The 22,580-nt window shown below is 35.6% G+C and overlaps 1 protein-coding gene across 6 annotated transcripts in view; it reads left to right on the top strand.

Moving 5' to 3' along the window:
- Positions 1-9,047: 9,047 nt before the first annotated feature.
- The window catches only part of Qki (QKI, KH domain containing RNA binding), a 90,330-nt gene continuing 76,797 nt past the window's right edge, over positions 9,048-22,580 (top strand). For all 6 annotated transcript variants that reach the window (XM_013352273.2, XM_026787395.1, XM_026787391.1 and 3 more), the window contains exon 1: positions 9,048-9,314. In XM_013352273.2, the coding sequence (XP_013207727.1) occupies positions 9,063-9,314 (252 nt within the window). In that variant the 5' untranslated portion in view covers positions 9,048-9,062. The remainder of the gene's footprint in view (positions 9,315-22,580) is intronic.

Genomic DNA, 22,580 nt, shown 5'->3' with positions numbered 1-22,580 from the left:
GGTCTTTCCATTTTCTGGTGTCCTCTTCAATTTCTTTCTTCAAAGACTTAAAGTTTTTTTTAATGGCCTTGAGTGTTTTGTGATATTTAAGAAGGCATTAACTTAAAAATATAGGTGTTCAGGAGCCTGGTGAAGTGAAAGATAATCTTTATAATTTAAAATTTAGTAGTGTTATTCAAACCATAGAAAAGATGATTGTGGATGATTTTGGTTTCCTTAGTTATATTGGTAAATAAGTAGTTTCCCGTTTTTTACCTTTTTTTTTATTGACTAGGTAAGTTAAATTTTTTTTACTAACTAGTAAGTAATTTTGCTTCCCAGGGGTATTATTTCAAGAGAATCTTGGCTTCTGGTAATATAACATAGCTTGAAGTATTTAGTTCTAACCTGAAAAGGGTTGAGTTTTATGTGGTTCAGTTTGTGGTTGATTGTTAGCCCTTCTATGTTGGGGTGTTTGTACAGAGGGAACACAGAATGACTAGTTGGAAACTCACTTTGCACTAAAAGGTAATTTTTCATGGATTGTATGAGCTTCCTTAATATCAGACATGAAGGAGACTAATAAAATTTCAAGTGTTTTGTAAAGAAAGTCACATCTGCAGTTGGAATAACTATTAGCTTTTGTTTCTGGATTTTATTTTAGAAAATAGTAAACATTCTAAGCACTTAACATTTAAACAATAAAAGCTGAAATATTTTGGGTGACTAGTAAATAGAGTACTTATTGTGAGAAAGATAATCTGTATAGTTAAAAGTTTAATTCAAGCTATAGAAAAAAATGGTTGTGAGTGACTTTTATTTCCTTAGTTTAGTTGATAAATAAGTATCTCCCCCCCTTTTGTTGACTAAGTTAAATGTGTTATTATGTAATAAGATGTTTTCATGACATTTCTCATGAATGTTCACCTCTACTTACTGGAATAAATGCATCTAAAAGCCAAAGCTAAGACTGCTTACATTTTAATTCTTGATTTTGAAATAAATTTAGATTTGTAAAAAAGTGAAAAAGTAATATGGAAGTTAATAAAGTCACAGGAAGTTGTATTTGGGAACATAAAATTGTTAATTGCTCTTCAAATCTTGCTCAGCTTTTAAAATCAGTCCTTTTTACTTGTCTCTTTCTCTCCCTTTCCTTTGGTTTGAGTCATGGTTTCATACAACTCAGGCCTGCCTTTAACTCACTGTGTAGCCCAGGGCTACCCAAACTTGCTCATCTTCCAGCCTCTGCCTCCTATGGCCTGGCATTATAGGAGTATACCACTAAGTCCAACTCATGCGCTTTCCCTCCTCTTGGTTTTCTGAAGACAAGGTTTCCCAGTAGCTATGTAGCCTGTTTTGGAACTCACTTTGTAGTCCAGGCTGGCCTGAAACTCAGAGATCTGCCTGCCTCTGACTCCTGAGTGCTGGGATGAAAGGACTTTTCCCTCCTCTTTAGTAGCCTTTAATTCTGTGGTGGTGCTTTTTTCCGTTCTTTTATGACACCCTCCTCACTCCCTTTCCTATGACTTCAGTACTTTCGAACAGTTTTTAAGTATTGAGTTAGTTTGCTTTTTTATGATTAGATTGAGTTTATGTGGTTTGGCAAGGAAAATCACACACAAGTACTTCAGTGTGTCAAACTAGGAAGGGTGAGTATATGTGTTAACTTTAATTGCTTGATTGTGGTGAGTTATATTTGATATTCTTTCACCATATAGTTCTTTGTTCTCCTTTGTAATTTATAGTACTCCATATCCTATGTTGCTCATTGATTTAGCATACACTGCTCTTAACTGTTGAGCCATTTCTCCATCCCTTGATTGTTTTTAAAATTAGTCTTTAACATGACTATTCATTTTAATGTTTGTATGTTACCCACTCATTTTCACTTCTCTTTACTCTCTCTCTCTTCCTTTCTTCCTAAAGATTCTCTTTCTCCCCACTAGGATTTCCCCTGCAACTTACATGATACATACATGCATGCGCACACGCGCGCGCGCACACACACACACACACGACATCTTGATTTTTTTTTTAACTTTATATCCTGCAGGAGAAAACATGTGGTTTCAGTTTGAATTCCTTCATAGGTAAATAAAACTCGAGTGAGTGTGTGTGTGTGTGTGTGTGTGTGTGTGTGTGTGTGTGTGTGTGTATAAGTGTAATACATTTTCTTTATAAAAATAATTTGTTGCTGGACATCTGGACTAATTTTGTGTCTTGGCAATTGTTAATGCTACAATAAAAATGGGCTTGCAAATCTCTGTGGTATTCTCACTTTGATTCTTAATTTATATTATTTTTGATGATGCGTAGGTGTGTGCATCTGTGTGCAGATTCATGCATGTGAGTAAAGGTGTATGCAGACCCCCGAGACATTAGGTCTCCTGGAACTGGATTAGAGATGGTTGTGAACCACCTGACATGGGTGCTGAGGGAGTCTTCTGGAAGAGTAGCAAGTTCTTTTAACACTGAGCCATCTCTCTCCAGCTACCGATTTTAATTTTTTTTGGGCTATATATTTAGGAATGGGATAGCTATATCATATGACATTTCTGTTGCTAGTGTTTTGAAGAGCCTTTAGTGATTTCCATTGTGACTGAACCATTCCCACTAGTGGTGGCTGAGGCTTTCTCCTGTCCCTCATTATCCTTGGCAGCTTTTGTTTTCTTGATGGGTAGCCATTCTGACTGAAAGGAGGCAGAATCTCAATGTAGTTTTGACTTTCCTTCATGTTAAAGGATGTTGAACAGTTTTTCATACATTTATTGGCCATTTCTACTCTTGAGAACTGTCTCCTCATTCCATTTGCTCATCCTTTGAATGATTTTTTTTGATGTTTAATTTTTTAATTCGTGGATTCTAGTTATTAATTCTGTCTTGCGCAAAGAAACACATAGAGGTCTACATTAATTATAAACTGGTTGGCCTATTGGCTCAGGCTTCTTATTAATTCTTATAATGTATATTACCCCATAATTCTTGTCTGTGTTAGCTAGGTACCTGTTATCAGTGAGGCAGTCTCATCTTGCTTCCTCTGGGTGGGTGAAGACTGCATCTTTCCTCTTATCAGAATTCTGTTCACGTTGCCCTTCCTCTACTTCCTGCCTGGCTACTGACCAATCAGCATTTTATTAAACAAGTACAAGAAACAAATCTTTATAAGGTAAAACTGTTGTTCCACAGCATTCTCTGTCAGAGGCATATAACTGACAAAAATTCTCTCATTCTTTAGGCTATTGCTGTTATTTTTTTCCTTTGTTTACAGAGGCCTTTTCACGTTATATAATCCTATTTGTTAATTCTTGTTATTTCCTGGGCTTCTGGAGCCCATTTCAGAATGTTCTTGTGTGTTCCTGTACCTTGATGTGCTTTCCCTGTAACATGTGAGACATTCCGGTCTTGCATTATGGTCTTTGATCCATTTTGAATTGTTTTTGTACAGGATGAAAGATAGGGATCTAACTTCATTATTCTACGTGAAGATACCCAGTTTTCCCACACCTTTTATTTAGAGTGCTCTTTCTCTAATATATGATTTTAGTACATTTGTTTAAATTCTTGTTTCTAGCAGTGTTGATTTCTGGATCCTGTGTATTCCGTTAGTCCTGCTGTCTGGTTTTGTACCACTGCCATGTAGTTTCTGTTGGCATGACTCTGGTAAAAAACTGGGTGCTGATAGATACTTCTAGCATTGTTATATTTGTTGGGATTGCTTTGACTTATTTAAGGTGTGTATGCGTGCGCGCGTGTGCACCTGCGCCCTGACAATAATTTTAGAATTGTTTTTCTAGTTCTGTGAAGAATGTCATTGGAATTATAATGAGCACTGACTTGGCTCTGTAAATTATTTTTAGTAAGATGGCAGTTTTGCAATATTCTATTCTAGGTGTTTCATGGGATATTTGTTCATTGTATATTGCCAACTGTGTCATGCCTTTTAAAGTCTGTCTTTAATGTAGTTTTTTTTTTTTGGAAAGAAGTTTAATTTAAATTTTGAGGTATAGAGTAAAATTTAACTCCCTAAATAAAGCCCACATAGGGAATTACCAGTGGCTTGAATTTATTTTTTCCTTCCTAGTTTGAAAGCAAATGCCTCTAAATTAAACCAGCTTTAATTTATTTAGAGCAAGGAAAATATCCCACTAAGTAGTGGTATATTGAATAGTAACTTGTTTTAAAATTTATTTGCTTCAGTTTGTGTATTTGGGTTCTTAAGGGTAGGGAAGTAATACAGTCTATGGTCTTTCTCTGCTAAAATAACTTTTCTGTGTATTTGGTATTTTGAGTTAGATTTTTGTTTGTTTTTTCTTTTGTGGAGGCCATAAAAAAAGAGCTGTTAATCTTGAGTACATATGGCTACATAACAACTACCTCTTTATGAAGGTACTTGTTTTTCAGATATAGATTTCTATTACTGTTCCAAGATTTAGTAATCATCATGTTAAGAAAAACTGACTTGCACAATCTTAGCTAGTAAACCCCCTGCTTTGCTGTTTGTGCTGGTGTGTTACTGTAATGTCCATCAAAAGCTGAGTTGCAAATAGTAGAGTCTATTTAAACTTGTGCTGAGAGCTGAAAACGTTTATGCTAGTGTTCCTTATTAAACCTATGTGTGATTAAAGCATGCTTATAAATATTGGCTCTTATTTTACTCAAATCAGTGGAAAATGTTAACTTAAAAACTGATTGGTCGTGATCAAGTAAAGTGTCATCTCTTTATGTCTTTGTATATTTCTCTAAATCCAGGTATAGTACTCTGAGGTATGCCTGAATGGATTTAAGTGTGGTACACATAGAAAAAGCAGATGGCTACTTAGATAAAATACTTATGTCTTTGACAGTGCAGCTTCCTTGGTAGTTTTCTGTTAGGAACAGAATTAACTGACAGTTGAACTTAGAAGTGAGAGGGGAAAAAGTCAAAGTAATTAAAGCAAAGAAAGGGAAGATGACTACAGATGGCATAACTAGATCCAGTTTTTAGTCATAGGCACAAATAGTTTTGTACCTGCAGAAACTTGAAGGAAGAAAGGTATGGTTTCTGTCTACTTGAAAATGTGGAAAATAGGAGAAAGCCTAAATGCTATAAAGGTGAAGTTTTTATTTCTGAATTTAATGACACAAATTGCAGATTGCTTGTGGCCTGGTGGACCTAGAGGAAGGTGGAGTTACATGTGATGGAGTATATCTGTAATCCGAGCACTTCGGCTGAGATAGTTTGTGAGTTGGGTGCCAGCCTGGGCTGTTAGTGAATGAGACAGTGTAAAAACTGCACACATTGCCTGTGCCACACCAGAGAATATGTATCTAGTGTTGATATTTTATCAGGTAGGTAAGACATACCAGTATTTTGATATCCAAGCTCTCAAAATGTGTGATTTATGAAATTACAGTCATCTTGACTCAGAAATTAGTCAGTGGTAAGGAATGTCAGCAGATTAATAAAAGTCTGGAGGGGTATAAATAGTAGAAAATAAACAAGAAAAAATATAAATTGCTTGTTACTGTCTAAATGAACAGTAGTTGTGGAGAATGGTAATGGCAGAGACACAGCTCCAGCAGCAACATGTCCACAGTGTGTTAAGTTTGCTAAGACATGAGTGATCTTTACTGCAAGGAGTGGACAACTTTAGTCTTCATACTATCATCTGTTGTTATAAAAATCATGTGTGACTTTATACTTTTAAAGAAACTTACAAATTGGAGTGTTTCTGAATAAACTGAAGGGCGTGAAAACATGTTGAGTAGTTTACAGTGTATTTATATCATAGAACTTTCCTGAGTATTTATGAGGTTCCTAAGTGGCAGTGAGTGGCTGATATTTTAGGAATGAGAGTTTTAGCTAAAAAAAAAAAAAAAAGCAGCAACAACAAAAAACCCAACAATAAATTTAATGCTTAGAACTTCAGAGATTTTTTTTTTTTAACAAACTGTCTGTCTTAATCATAGGAATATTTAATTGGAAGATAAATGCCCAATTTAGGAGTTACTGTAGTAGAAATTTTAAGTACTAATGGTTCAAAACTTTGATCCCTCTGAACCATTGTTGTAGGTTGACTGTTGTGTATGTATGTGGAGCATTTCAGCATTAGTATGTAGTATTTGACACATGAAAATGTACAACACAGTTGTTGTGAGTCATTTGCTTTAAGGACTAGCCCATTGCATATGTCTGTGATGATCTGCTGTGGTCATTCCAACTTACTAGGATAGCGTTAGCAGAATCTCTGATTGCTATGACTTAAGGAATGAAAAGTTTTGAGCCTAGGGGTTTTGGAAAAGTACTAAATAAAATTCAAAAGAATTGGATTGAGTTGAGCAATTCAGTAAGTGAGTTGTAATAGCATGAGATACAAGTTCAGAAAGATTAGATCAGAGATCTCCCAAATTAGAGTTACTGTTAGAACTAGAACTTACAAATAGTATAGCCCAAATTGTTGGCTTTTCTGTCTAGAAAGGTGCTATTCATCTGCTCAGATTCAGCTATGAATTAGTTTGTAATTGGGAGGACTACAAGTTTCAGTTATTTACATTCCTGACAGCCCTATCTTCTAAATAATTTATATACTATTATTAGAGTGATAAGTCTTTAAGACTGAGAAGTCAGGGTGCAACACTTACCTTAGACTCAAGGTCTTTGGACATTTAGAACTGTAACTTGTGGATCTGGGAGGAGGGGGTATGTGCGAATATGATCAAAATGAGTTGTATGAATTCTCAAAGAATACAATATTATTTGAAAATAATATTGTTTTAAATATTGACCTATTGCATTTATAGTAGCAAGCTCCCCTCCCCTAAGATTGAATCTTGGGCCTTGCACATGATGTATACGCACTCTGCCATTCTGCCACATCTCTAGTCTTCCCCTTTGTTTTTGATGCTGTTTGTCTGTTTTTGGATTATTTAGCACCACTTTTGCATTTATAGATTATTTAGAACCGCTTTTGCATTATTTATAGCAGTAAACACCGTTTCCCTACTCTCTATCTCTTGCCTCAGTGCTGAGAGTTGAAACAAGGACCTACATTACTGACTTATGTCCCCCAGCTCCCCACTTTGTTTTGACTGCTTTTTTCCCCTTGTTTAATTATCAGTCCTATTTTTAGCTTTCCTACCTGTATTTATACACAAATTTTATACATACTTTAAGATGTAGTTTTAATTATGTGAATGCACTTGCGTGTTAGTGTGTGCACTTGAATGCAGGTCTGTCTGAATGCCAGAGGTGTTTGATATCCTTGGAGCTGAAGGTACATGTGTATTTCAAGTGCCTGATTGTATGTATACTGGGAACTGAATACGGGTCCTCTATAAGTAGGAGTACATGCTCTTAACCACTGAGCGCTCCCTCTCCCCCCTCATGTGTATTTTAAATTGATTAAATTTTCCATTAAAAATATTATGTGTGGGGCTGGAGAGATGGCTCAGTGGTTAAGAGCACTGTCTGCTCTTCCAGAGGTCCTGAGTTCAATTCCCAGCAACCACATGGTGGCTCCAAACCATCTGTAAAGAGATCTGGCACCCTCCTCTGGCGTGTGGGTATAAATGGAGGCAGAAAGTTGTATACATAATAAATAAATCTTTAAAAAAAATATTATGTGTATGGGTGTTTTGTCTGCATTTATGTTAGTATACTACATGTATGCTTGGTACCCGAGGCGCTCAGAAGGGGATAGAACTGGAGGTTACAGTCGTGAACCCCTGTGTAGGTATCAGAGCTATTATTTCTTAACCACTAAACCATAGCCCAGTGGTTCTCAACCTTCTTAATGCTGTGACCCTTTAATACAAGAGTTTCTTATGCTGTGGTGATCCCCAGTCATGAAATATTTCATTGTTACTTTATAACTGTAACTTTGCTATTGTTAGGAATCGTAATATAAATATCTGGTATTCAGGATATCTAATACACAACTCTGTTGTATAATATTTTAAGGTATGTTACATTTGTTTAATGATGTAAAGATGTGTTGGTTATGTTTATGCTGCATTTGTTTAACTCTGTGAAGCTCTGATTCTTTGCCTGTGTAAAACATTGAATGGTCTAGTGAACAGCTTAACAGCCAATAATAGCAAGGCAGGATAGGTCGTGCTGGGAGGCAGATAGTATAAATAGAAGTAGAAATCAGGAGGAAAAGAAAAGGAGCAAGATAGAATAAGGAGAAGACATCAGGGACCAGCCACCCAGCTATAAAACTAGCCTTAATAATGGAATATCATATTGTAATGATAGTATGTTCCAGTGTGAAGGGCATATCTATTGATACATAGTTGAAGCACATTTCATATTTAATGGAAGATTCCATTTTTCTTTATAGGATTTGATTCATTAAAGTAAAACTTTCATAATTTTCAAATATATATTTATACCTGAGAATTATAATACAGATTTGGGGGGCGGGTAAAGAGCATTGATTTTTGGCTAGCTTTGCCAAAATTTATATCTATTAACCCAGTGTGGTTTGTTTTCTGTTACTGTCTTTCCTTGGAAACTCTTACATTAGTGGTTTAGTCCAGGGCACCATCCTCTGACTTACCAGTATTTCACTGCATCTTGATGACCTTGCAGTTGGTACTTGTCTTCCCTAGTTCTTCTTACCTCCTTTTGTGTTGTTATTTAGGTACTGTTTTCCTCTTCCCTGGAATGTTGCTTTATTAACGTTCATATAGTTCTGTCAGTTTCCCTTTTTCTTTTCAGAGCTTTAACTGCTAAATTTGTGCACCTCACCCAGACTTTGTCTAAACTTGGTATGTGTTGTCTTTTGAGCATTTTGTGTGTATTAAAGATATCTAAAATATCCAAGGTGTGTCCTTTTTAAATCTTACTGTGGCAGATTATTTATAAAGAATAAAGAGTTTTTGGTATTTTCTTTTATGTGTTCTTATGACAAATAAAGCTATTTAAAATGACTGGCCTCATTTTTAAGCATGAGTATTTTATGTAAACTAAAGTTTATGTGATTATGATTAAGAGTCTCTGCTCTGAAGTTAGTTTTAATATGATGTGTAATTTGGTTGATGTAATTTGATTTATGGTAGAAATGAAGACTGTCACCTTGTAAACAGGCTTAATCCAGAGAATGACAGATAGGGCACCAGCTGTTCATACTGTATCAGCCCCTTCCCCTTTCCCTGGATTAACAAGGACATATTTTTGTCTAACACATTTGAAATTTTTACTTTTAACAGAAATTAGCAGAGTACGGAAAGACATGTACAATGACACATTAAATGGGAGCACGGAGAAAAGGAGTGCAGAACTGCCTGATGCTGTGGGACCTGTTGTTCAGTTACAAGAGAAGCTTTATGTGCCTGTAAAAGAGTACCCAGATGTAAGTATATTTGTTGTTTTGCTCATTTTTTCCTGCATCACACAATATGCAATTAAGATCACTTTTATATTTATTAGTTGCTTTAAAAGTGCTATGTATGAAATTGAAAATGGGAGTAATTTTATGTGGCTAATTAAACATTTTCTTTTTAGCATGTATTTCCATTTGGTTTTGGCTATGTCACTTTGGGAAATACTCACGGTGAAGACTTTGGAATTTCAGACTTGAGGTCAAGAATTGTGGGAAGACTTGTCCTGAATGTTCAAGATGAAGTACAACTCCGGTGGTCTTCAGTTTGACCACACAAAACCCCAGCTTGGACCATGTATTCTTTCTGTAAAATGAGAGTCCTAGACTCATGGTGCTTCCAACTCTGTTTCTATGGAAAGGACTCTTTGCAATCTGCTTCTTCCTTTTCCTAGTCTTCTTTAGTCATTTGCTCAACCAGTCTCTAGTATTTTCCTTTTGGAAATAGTCTCCTTCTATACCGGCTGATTTTGAAGTACGCCTTTTGTTACAAAATCCTATGTGATAAAATTAATTCTATTTCTCTGCCCTCATCTTAAATGATTTTTCCCAATTCTTTCCAGTGTAATCATATTGGCTTTTTTTTGTTTTTTTTACTTTTAGGATAAGTCAAATCCGTTCCCAGCTTCAAGATCATTGTGTCATTTATACAATGATAGAGTTTTCATTGTGACTGGCTGCTGCTTTTCCTTAAGTGTGGTTGAGTGTCATCTCCACTCCTCCCCTACCCCTGTCCTCTCATGCTCCACCTCTGCAGCACTGTTACCTGGTGTTTTAGTGTTCTTTTTCCCTCGCACAGCAGGTCTGGGGGTGTGGGGCTGTCAAATGACCCTGCACAGGGGTCACATATCAGAAATCTTACCTATTATTTATGATTCATAGCAGTAGCAAAATTACAATTCTGAAGTAGCAGTTTAATTTTGTATTTGGAAGTCACCACAACATGAGGAACTGTATTAAAAGGTTGCAGCATCAGGAAGGTTAAGAATCGCTGTCCTAGCAGAATTTATTGTACATAAAACAATATGTACAATATTTTTAATATTTGTTAATTCACTGCCTTTTACTACTAATCCTGTAATACTAGCACATTGTAGCTATTCATTACTTACTGATTATGTAAATGAAAAATAATGACTGTTGTATTTGAGAATACTTATTGGAAAACAAATGGAAGAATGACTGATTTTAAAAATGTTTTTTGGACCCATTAGTTTATTCAGACAATATTAATTTATAGGTGGGGTATAAATGTCTTAAATGGGTGTGTGTGTGTGTGTGGAGTTTTGGTATTTTACAACTTGCAATTTTTAGTACACCTTTCTTTAGTTTATACATTTACTCTATTTTTGTAAGTAGTTTTTGTTACACACACACACACACACACACACACACACACACACACACACCAGAGTTCAGGATAATCTTGCCAAAAAAGGGTTTTGTTGAATGATTATAGGCCTTGTAGAAAATTAGTGACAAGATTTTGTGGATCTTGTCACTGGAGAGCCTTGCTGTTAGATTGTTATAAAGATATACAAAGTTAATCTCTGGACTCTTTAGGAATGTGCATGAATGCATACATACATATATACACAACAAGAATTAAATCTTGTCTAAATGTTAATTTGTAGGATGTAGAACTTCTTGTGTTTTTCAGGGTTAGTCGATACTTGTATAATCATCAATGCAGAGAATACTGCTTCATATCAATGCATAGTACAAAATGGGAGAAGAATGTAGGGCCCTTTCATAAAGTATTGGAAATCCTGTCTCAATTTCTAGCCAGCATTCATTCGTCAGTTAAAAACTTTCTTAATTTATTTTTATGTGTAAGGGTATTCTGGTTGCCAGAAGAGGCCGTTAGATCCCGTGGGAGTGTAGTTTTAACTGGTTGCATGCCATCATACAGGTGCTTGGAATTAAACCTGGGTCCTCTGGAAGGGCAGCCGGTGCTTTTAATCTGATGCATCATCTCTCTAGGCAACCCCCTCCCCCAGTTTAAAAAAATGAAACTCAGTTTCAAAAATCAAACATTCTAAGACAATATAGTATAAACATAGAATTGAGTCTTACTGAGGAATGACACTCAGAAAATATCTTTGTTTTGTGTAATGAAACCGTGATGTTTCTGTAAGAACAGCAAACTTTGTTCATACAGTAAAAGCACTGCTGTTCCTAACTATAGGTTTTTAATTTTCCCGAGGCATGGCATTGCATGAACTAATGGCATGCACAGTGCAAAATGTGTGTATTCTGTCTTTAGGACCAGGGCTGGGAATGTGACTCATTTGGGTCTGCACAAACATGAGGACCTGACCTTGAACCCCAAACACCTATACACATAAAAGCCAGAAAAGCCAGATGGTATGTGCCTATAACCCCAGCACGGTGGCACAAGAGTGGCAGCACATGAGGATCCCAGGGACTTGTTGATCATCCAGTGTAGCTGAAACACAGTTTCAGGTTCAGTGAGAGAGTAAGTACCCTGTCTCAAAGAAGTAAGGCAGAGAGGAATAGAGGAAGACAACCACTGTCAACCTTTGACCTGAGTACACAGACATGCATACACAGTTGTACACATTTATTTACATATGTACAGCACATAAAGAATAAAAATAAGATGTTATTTTACTTTTACCTAAATTTATGAAATGTTTAGATTACATAGTTATCTGTGGTAGTTTTAATTTGTTAGTATATTTTGACAGTGTAAAACTTTTATGTTTTTAGATACAGGAATTATTATTGACTTAAAGCTTCAGAGACGGCTAGATTTTATGACTTGTTTTTCGGTTTGAATTTTACTGCTGCTTCTTCCTCCTCCCCCTCTTTACTCCTTCTCATCTTATTTTTTGCTTCATGCTGTGCAGAGGTATATTGAGGACCTACCTGTGCATATTTGGCTATACTGAATTTCTGAGGATAGTAGTAGTTATTATTTTAGTGAGTTTCAGGAGAGTATGGAAGCAGTAAATTTTCTTTAGACCTGTTTTGTTTTTTTGAAGTCTTAACAATTTCTAATGTCATAAGCCTTTTTATAGTCTTTAAAATGGTAGGTGCTTTATTTTGTGAATTATATATCTTAATATTTAAAGATAGATAGTATTCCAAACAGTAGTTAAAAGTTATTTTTGGAAAAAGACTTACTTGTAAGCAATTGATTGTCAGCCTTAGTTAAGATGGAATGTTTGGTTCGTCTTACGAATGTATGATCTGCTTTGTTAAAGCTTTGTTAAGACGGACTTACCAGTAAAATAGAAAAGTTACAGGTTTCTAAACTATATATATCTTTCTTAAAATTCTCACTACACACAACAAAAGGAATCTAGCAGAAAAAATTGCAAAGAACCCTGTTCCTAGGGGCATTAACTGTTCGTGATAAATATTAAAGGAGAAAAGTTGCTGGTCTAAATCATATACCCATCTTGGGAAAATGGAATTTTTTGTACCTGAAACAATCAGTTCTAACCTCCCAATACCAGATAGGCATGTGGAATAGGCTATGAAGGAAAGTTAATTTTACTTGAACTCTACTGTCCATCTCATAACCTGTTGATTCAGGTTGATACTAATTATTTGAAATGCTCGGATCTAATTTTTTTTTTTAGAATAGAAATACTTGCATGTGTAGAAACAGATGTGGGACCTATACCTGAATATGTTTTTGTTTCATATGCAACTTAAAACACACATTCTGAACATAACTTTACAGAACAGTTTTATTGGAACTGCATTTTCAATACAGTCATGAGTTCAGGTATGGAATTTTCTACTTTTGGTAGCAAGGAGTTTTGTATTTTGGAGCCTTTGGAAAGTTAGGGATATTCAGCTTGTAGCAGTGGTCCTAAATTTATTTTTTAGTGATTGAAGTCATTTATATCTTCTTTTGATTTAATTGTCAGCAGAAATCTGTCTTTAAAAAAGAGAACGAATTCTTCTTATGGGTATATCAAGGAACTTTGGAACTAAATTTGATTATTTTGTTGGGAAAGTGTAATTTGTCTTAACAGATCTTGCTATTTATACCAGAGCAGTTCAATTGAGAATTCCTGAAATCAAATTTCTTTATCATTAACTTGGCTATGTTTTCACATTAGTAAGATTTATTACTTGGTAGGAATTTTTGCATTTTAAAAATTTGTGCTGGTGATTATTGTTGAAGCAGTTAAGAATACTTGTTACTCCTTCTGTGGGCCCAGATTAGGTTGTTAGCACCTCACCCCGTCCCTCATCCTCTGCATGTACTAGTCATGTACATGGCACACAGGTCTGTATGCAGCCAAACATTCATAAACATAAAAATAAATTAATCTTTTAAAAACTTATCTATGCTCTGTTAGTTGTGGTTAATGGAGGAGAGGTTCATTTTTATTAGGCTCTAAATTTTTTCATTTATGGTTGTATCTAAGTAGTATAAATAAACTGTTTAGAATTGTAAAAGAAATGAGAGGTATAAAAGTCTAGGTCTTGGTATATGGTCCAGTGGTAGAGTTTGTGTTGAGTGTGTTTGTCATTCTAGATTCAATCTCCAACGAACCAACCAATTGTAAAACTACCACCATCACTAACAAAACAAAAAGAAAGCTTAAAATAAGGCATGAATATAAATCAAACATTTTGTATCATTTAGTCTAGAAATATTCGTATGTAATCTGTGGTAAATAACTACAAAATAATATGAAAAGATATAATCTTTCCTCAGTCTCATCCAGTACCACTTGGCCAGTTTCCACCACAGCTGCTTATAAGATAACCACTCAGAGACTTAATGTTAATTGTAATTGACCCATTGGTTCCTACTAGTTTGTTTATCACCACATGGCTATGGCTAACTAGTGATACCTTGGCATATTTCTTACTTGTGTGACTACATAGCTCTCCTTGACTTTGCCTTCATTTTCTCCATATATTTGTTTGGATTTTCTGTCTGTCTTTATTCTGTCTGTCAATTGGCTGAAACACTTTTATTCATTAACTGTAGTGACGAGGTGAGCAGGCCTGCTTTTCATCCCGCCCAGCTCCCACATGGCTAGCTTTACACCTGAAATAATAACACACAAATTGTATTCATTTAAACACTGCCTGGCCCATTAGTTTTAGCCTCTTATTGGCTAATTCTCACATCTTGCTTTAACCCATATTTAGTAATCTTTATAGCACCATGAGGTGGTGGCTTACCAGGGAAGATTCAGCATGTCTGACCTGGTGGCTGGCTCCATGACGTCTGACCAACTATGCTTTCTTTCTCCCAGCATTCTGTTCTGTCTACTTCACCCACCTAAGGGCTGGCCTATCAAATGGCCAAGGCAGTTTCTTTATTAACCAATGAAATCAACATAAAACAGAAGACCCTCCTACATCAATTAACCGATGAGAGTATGCTTTTCACAGCATACTGAAGGATCTCTTACATCATCTTTGTTCTCATGGAATGCTTAAAGATGTGACCAGCTGTGTAATAATGAGAACCTGAACTTAGAAGTGATTGTTAAGTGAAGAATTGTAGAAGGAAGTTTCTGTCCCTGCTCCCGCAGCAGTTCAGTCCCAAATAAACATATAGAGGCTTATATTAATTATAAACTGTTTGGCTGATGGCTCAGGCTTATTAGCTTTTATATCTTAAATTAACCCATTTCTACTAATCTGTGTATTGCCACGTTGCTCTGTTGTGCTTCTTCTGTGGCTATAGGCATCTGCATCTCTGTTTTTCCTCTTCCCAGAATTCTCCTTGTCTGGTTGTCCTGCCTATACCTTCCTGTAGGGCTACTGGCCAATCCGTGACAAACTATAGTGAACAAGAGCATTATCCCACAGCAAAGAAGAGGGCATAGAATTGCAGTGAAGAATCTGAAGATCTCTGCCTTTGTTATGTGTAGCGATTAAGGAGGAGGAGGGCCTTTCAGCAGAATAAGTTACTGAATAGGACAACAGAGTGAAAGACAGTCAGTCACTCACAGTAATGTAGGATACTGAACAGGACAGTGTGAAAGACAGTTGTCAGTAAATAAGATACAAGGAAAACTTGTGTTATAAAGATCAGTTCTCCTTTTAATTAATAAAACTTCTAAAAGACGATGTTTGTGTAGCAAGATACTGACTTTAAGAGCCTTTCTTCTCTATGGTCACAAACATATTTTGTTTCCTAGATTCATCTGTAGTCTTTAGGTCTTGGACGTTCTCTGTGTGTGTGTGTGTGTGTGTGTGTGTGTGTGTGTGTGTGTGTGTGTGTGTGTGTACGTACGTATGTACGTACGTATGTGTGCTTTAAAGCCAGCTATAGTTATACAGTGAGACCCTCTGTTTTAAAAAACAGAATGAAAAAAATGTGACCCAATGGCTAGAAGACTGAAAACATTAATAAGTTGAGGCATGGTTTTCTCAAACATTCGTAGTGTAGTTAGGGAAAAATTATTGAAGTAACAACTGAATTCATTCTGAAAAGCTTGAAGAGGATTTTTAAATGTAAATTATATTAATCATTTAGAATCCCAAGATTGTTAGTTTACTTACCTTACAAAGGAGATACAAGATGGTATTAAATTTCTGAACTTTTAGGATTTTGTCTACTTAGTAATCTCTTGTGCTTTAAAGGTAAATAATACTAATAATACATTATTCGGTGTTATTTTGAGAATTTAGTAACTCGGTATATGCATCTTTCCCAAAACAGAATTGGGCTTATTGTCTTGAACATAATACTCCTCCTTTTCAACACATAAAAATGGTTGCATGGTATAGCCCTTGTACTCTAGTTATATCCCTATTGAAGTGGAAAGTGAAGATAATAACTGATTTTTTTCCCTACAGTGTCTTTTACTTTGTTCTTTGAAACAAAATGAGGACATGAGACAACTTTATTGAGGAATTTCTGATTGTGAGTTCTGTGTTGATTGTAACCTACTATCTAATCATTATTGAGGTATAGTTGGCTAATTGTATACTTTTAAGAAACATAATAGAGTAATTTTTAATTTTATTGAAAAAAGTTATATAGTATATTTTGATCACATTCTTTCTTCTTGCCCCAACTCCTTCTATATTCTGTTTACCTGTCCATCCAACAAAAAACACTAAAAATAAACAACTTAAAACAAAAACAAAATACCCAAACAAAAGGCACACCGAAAACAATTTAGCCTTTTCTTTTTTTTTTCTTTTTTTGGTTCCTACATCTGGACGTTGGATCTACCGTGGACTTCATTGGAGAAAACGGATTTTTTTTTTTTTTTTTAAAGCAGGCATCATTTGTAAGTAGATTCTTGGTTAGGGGTGTGAACATACATATGTCAGTCCTGTTGTGTCTGGATAATACTTTTGGAGTCAGCCACCACCTGTGGATCTTCGAATCTTTCCTCCTCCTCTTGCACATGGATTTGTGAGCCTTGAGGGGAAAGTGTTGACAGTCTTTCACTGTGGCACATTGTCTAGTTATGGGGCCTTTGTGTTGACTACCAACTTCTGTAGGAAGAAACTTAGAAATCTGTCATTAGACGTCACTTTATTGCTATGTTCCTTTAGCAGACAATAGTAGTGCGTTTTTCCCTAGGTCCCATTACATATCAAATATCAGGTTCTTGGCCACTTTAGCAATGTCAGCTAAGGGTCTCATCTTATTAAGTGGGCCTTAAATACAAGTTAAAAGTGGTTGGGTTACTCCTGTAACATTTATGCCACTATTGATTTAGCCTATCTTGTAGGAAGGTTGCTCTTGTATGTTGCAGCGTTATAGTGGGTAATATTAATGATTTTTCTCCTCTGGTAGATGCAGAATACGAAAATACTATGAATGCTAGTCAGTAGGGGTGAAGCCTCTAGTTGGGTATCATCTTTCTTTGTGTTTGATGACATAAGTAATTTTGTGTCTTCAACATTAAAGTCTTAGCAATCAGGTTTTAGAGAGTAGCGAATAGTAACCTTGGCACTAGCTGGTCATGTGTGAGGAAGTTTATGGGGACCCCTTCTAATGTGACTTTTTGATACACATTGTGAAATGATACCACACTCCAGCTAAGGAAGGGCACATCCATTGCCTCACTTGCGTGCGAGAGCGAGAGAGCGAGAGAGCGAGAGAGAGAGAGAGAGAGAGAGAGAGAGAACGAGAACACAAATACTTAGTCATCATGTTATATCTGGAACCAGAATTTAGTCATGTGGCATAATCAAAACTTTATACTCTGTCACTTAGTTACAGTTTTAATAGTACTGTGTGAATGCGCATATTGGTTGCAGGAAGGCAAGAAATGGATGTAGACTCCCTGAAGTTGGAATTTCATGTGGTCGTGAGCCATTTATTATGTAAATACTTTGAGCTGAACTCTGGTCCTCTGAGACAGTAGTAGCAAGGCTTCTTAACTGCTTCTCTTTAGCCCCCAACTCTTGTTGAGCATTGTGTCTTGAGCATTATCTCTATACTTATCTTACTATTCTCCTAAAATGCTATTCCATTTTCTGTTCTGTGAGCTTTGTTGAGATTGTACAGGATTCATGCTTGACTCTCAGTGTATTGTCTTCCAGATTAGTTTGTATTTTTGAAAAATGACAAGATCTTCCTTTTTTATGGCTAGATAGCATTTCATTTTTTATTACCCATTCGTATGTCAGTAGACAGTTGAGTCATTTTCATACCTTGGCTAATGTAAGTAATACTGCAATGAAATGGGGTGTGCAAAACTTATCAGCACATGATTTAATGTTTGTATATTCACCAGGTATGAGGTTGCTGGTTCTGGTTGGTTGGTTTGTTTTTAATGTGTTATGTGTAGAATCTTGACATTCTTGTTAGAGATATTTTCATTTCTGCTTGTGTTTGTTTCTGAGTTTCATTAGACTATTTTCGCTAGTTCTGCTTTTAATGTTTTGAAGAACATGTTTTCCAGAATTGTACTTATGTATGTCCCCATCTGTATGGAACAAGTGTTCCGTTTTCTACCGTATCTTTGCTAGCATGTAATCCATAGTGGTCATTACAACAGGAGTGAGATGGTATCTTGTATGCTGGCTAGTGATGTAAGCTATCCTTTCTTGTGCCTGTTGGATAAGACATTTCTCTGTTTTCTGTAGGAGACTATATTTGTGTATTTATTTAAAATCAGGCTTTTGTTGTTATGGTTTGTTTTGTTGAGTAATACCCTGTTCTGGATATTAGTTTCTCACATATGAATGGCTTGTAGATAATGTCTCTTACTCTATGGTTTGTCTTTTCATTTTTCTTAATGGTGTGTGTGTGTGTGTTTGTGTGTGTATGCTTTATTTTCTTGTTAATAGTTTCATTTGTTTTTCCTTTTGGATGCCTGTTTTTTTTTCCATATTTAAAAATCACAGCCAATATTAAGGAGCTTATTTATCTAGTTTTTTTCTTCCCTATTAGGTATGGTATTGTTGCATTTGTTTGTTGGGGTAGGTGTACATTGTGTGCACAGACATGTGGAGACAGAGGTTGGTATGTGTCTTCCTTGATTGTTTGCTACCTATATAGGTATGGCTTCTCATTTGAACCCAGAAGTTACTGATTTTGCTAGTATAGGTAAGCAGCTTGTTCAAGGGATCCAATATTGTGATATTTTATTTATCTTTTAATAAATAAAGCTTACCTGAAGATCAAAGGGTAAAACTAAGCCACTAGAGACCCGGCCACGGTGGCACACACCTTTAATCCTAAGGATTTGGGAGGTAGAGGCAGATTTGTGTGAGTTTAAGGCCACCCTGGGCTACACAAGATCAGTGCAGAAACAGATTTGGGCAGTGGTGGTGGCTCACACATTTAATCCCAGTACTAGGGAGTCATACTCCTTTAATCCCAGCACTAAAGGGGAATGAATATAAAGTGGGAGGAGAAAGAGGTTCAGCAGTTGCCCAGCCTTTGTAGAGGTAAGACTTCTCTAGTGGCTTGGCTGTTTTGCTTTTCTGATCTGCTTGAACCCCAATATCTGTCTCTGGGTTTTCATTATTTGTGCTACAATCTGATCCCTTGTGTCTGCTTCCCAAGTGCTGGTTTACAGGTGAATTGAAACACGCACGCATCTAGCTTTTTGAATAGGATTTGGCAGTCCGCACTCTAGGCCTCATATGTGCTCATACCTGAGTTGTTTAGAATGGACAAAGCCTCTCAAGGAGCTTTATATCTTGTTTCTTTCTAGTTCTACACTTTCAAGTCAAGCATTTTTCTTATTTAAAATTAATTTTTGTACTGGCTTAAGATGAAGGTCCAGTTTCATTATTCTGAACATGTAAATTCAAGTTTATTTGTATGTGCACCTAAAATGGTTAATGAAGATCTCTTTGATCTGTTGTGTGTAGATTCTTGAGATTCTTGATAGATTATTTGGCTGTTTGTTTCTGAGCTTCATTAGTCTTCGTGATAAAAAAAATCAATTCTGTACTGTTTTCATTACTTGTCTTTATAATATAGTTGATTAAATAAGTGTGATGCCCCTACTTTGTTCTATTATAAGATTACTATTTTTGGGGTCTTTTATAGTTTCATGCAAATTTTAAAAAGTATTTTTTTCTGTTTCAATTAAAAATGTAGTTGGGATTTTGTGTAGGGATTTCATTGACTCTGTAGACCATGCTGGTTAGTGAGCACATTTTACCAGTACTAATTACTTGAACTCACTAGGGTGTGATAGCATTTTTTTTTGACGCTATTATATATGGAATTGCCTTCTTAATTTTTCTTTTGTGTGTTTTTAATCCAATTTTATGTATGTGTTTTGCCTGATATATGCCTGTGTACCACGTCCTGCCTGGTGCAAATGTGGGTCAAAGGCAGTAGATTCTCCCAGAATGCTATTGCAGATGTTTGGGAGTTGTCACGCAAGTCACCGAGGACTGAACTTTGTTCCCCTGAAAGAGGAAGGAGCAAATGCTCTTAAGCATTGAACCATCATCTCTCCAGCCTTTTAATTTTTCTTTTGGCTATTTGTTGTTAATGCATAGATACAAAGTCTGGATTTTTTTTTTGTACGTAATTTTATATCCTTCAACTTTATTGAATTTATTCTAAGTTTTAGCCAGATGGTGGTGGCTCACTTATGAGGCAGAGGCAGGCGGATCTCTGTGAGTTTGAGGCCAGCTTGATCTACAAGAGATAGTTCCAAGACAGGCTCCAAAGCTATAGCGAAACCCTGTCCCGAAAAACAAAAACAACAATAAAAATTTTATCCTAAGTTTTTTGTTTTTTAAAATGAAAAATTTTAAAGTTTCCATTAGATATAGAAGGTCGTGCCCTATGCAAAAGAGACATTTTAACTACATTCATTTCTTCTCTCCTCCCTTTTAGTTCCTTAGATTTTATTTTCTTGGCCTGATTGGTAATTGGTCGGACCAGGACTTCTAGTGGTGTGTTTACAAGTAATGAGGATGGGCATCAGTCAGTTGTCTCTAATCTTAGAAGAGCAAACTTTATTTTGCTTAGACTTGTATCTTTCTTCATCAAAGATATTAGCTTCTACCTTTTTTGCATTCTTATGTGTTCATATCTAGCTTTGGTATGAGGGTAATGTTCTTGAAGGAAAAACTTGAAATTGTGCTTTTTTAAAGTTTTATAAAAGAGTTTGGGGGAGGTAGTTTAATTCTTTAAATGTTTGGAACTTATCTTTATCTGGTCATTAGGCTTCCCTTTATTGGGAGGTTTTGAATTGCTTTTTAATCTTATATTTTTTTTATCATATTTAGATTACTCTTTGAGTCATTTGGTAAGTGCTCTGCTTCTTAGGAATTCAGAGATTATTTTGTCTAGTTTGTTGGTAGAATTATTTGTAGTAGCCTTTTTAATTTCTTCTAATTGTTTCTTGCTTCACTTGTCTCCTGGAAGTTTGTTGTTGTCTGAGTTCTCTATTTTTGGTTAGTTTAAAGTTTGTCAAATTTATTTAAGCCTTTGACATGTAACTTTTCTTAATCGTCTTTAATTACCTATTTCTCTGCCTTTTGCTTCCTTATATTTAGACCTGTGGCACCCGTTTCTGATTAATCTCTTACTCATTTGTTTTAAAATTTAAAATCTCACTTTTTTGGGGGAAGAGCATGAGAACAAAATCAGCTTAGTTCTTTGTTGACAATACTTAATTAGTTTTTCCTCTCTCCAGTTTCAACTGTTTGGGATGTTTTTGAATTTTTATATAGATTTGACTCAATTAACTTTATCTAATCTGAAATGCTGTAAAGTGTGAGGGTTTTTTTTTTTTTAAATGATTTACTGATGCTTAAAATATTTTGGATTTTGTGTTTTCAAGTTAGGGACACTTTCCCCTTTTTTTCATTGCCTAAAAATACCATTCATTCATTCATTCATTCATTCATTCATTCATTCATTCAAACTCTCATTTGTTCTGTAAAGCACTGTGGGCTTAACAGACTTAGATTATGGCCTCTAACTTCAGGAATGGCCTGCAAAAGACTACTTTGATAAGGGGTGTAAGAGGAACATGCAAAATTCTTCAGAGGAGGGAAACACCTGTCTTTTGGGTTCAGGGTTCCTTCAGAGGGAGTCACAGAAAGGGACCTGTGTTCATTATTGTGGGATGAATGGAAAGATTTGGACTTTTGTTGGATAGGAATGAAGGAGCAAGGCAAGGGTGACAGAAAGAAAACTTTAGAACTACCTGAGAGTTTGAACAGAATAAGAAGTTACTTAGAGGTTTGATAAAAGGAACAATAGCAAAAGTAAAGCTTGAGAGACACGTGGGGTCTTTTTACTAAACATACTATCATAGATACTGTCTGCTTGTGGCATAAAACCTTGTACACTCTATTTTCTAACCTACTCATTTATCTTCTGAAAAGGGCAAGTACAAGTCTTACCCAACTCTTTTGGATGGTTTTATTGTCTTACTGAGTGAAAATTTGTCTTAACTTAGAGTATCTTAATTCATATACCAATTTAAAGTCTTGTTCTTAACTGTTTAGCAATTTTTGTTTGTAGTAGCAGTTGGTGTCGGTGACTTTACTTGAATAGTTTTATGAGAAGCCTTTTATTAAATAACACTTGTAAGTCATGGGGCATAAACACAAATGTTTATAAATGGCAAATATATGAATGGTTTATTAAATGGTTCCTATATGTAGTATAAAATAGCCTTTTCTCCAGGAGACCTTCACTACTTATCTATAATTAATATAAATCTATAAACAGGATAATACATCTCCCTCCATGACATCTTGGTTTTTGGGTAAAATGTTTAGCCCTGGTAGATATTGAACCAAAATAAATTCTCAGTTGTATAAATTCTCAGTTGT

The sequence above is a fragment of the Microtus ochrogaster genome, linkage group LG9 (assembly GCF_000317375.1).
Source record: "Microtus ochrogaster isolate Prairie Vole_2 linkage group LG9, MicOch1.0, whole genome shotgun sequence".
NCBI classification, from domain to species: Eukaryota; Metazoa; Chordata; class Mammalia; order Rodentia; family Cricetidae; genus Microtus; species Microtus ochrogaster.
The sequence above is the reverse complement of the archived record's forward strand: the minus strand, read 5'-3'. Positions and strand labels throughout refer to the sequence as shown.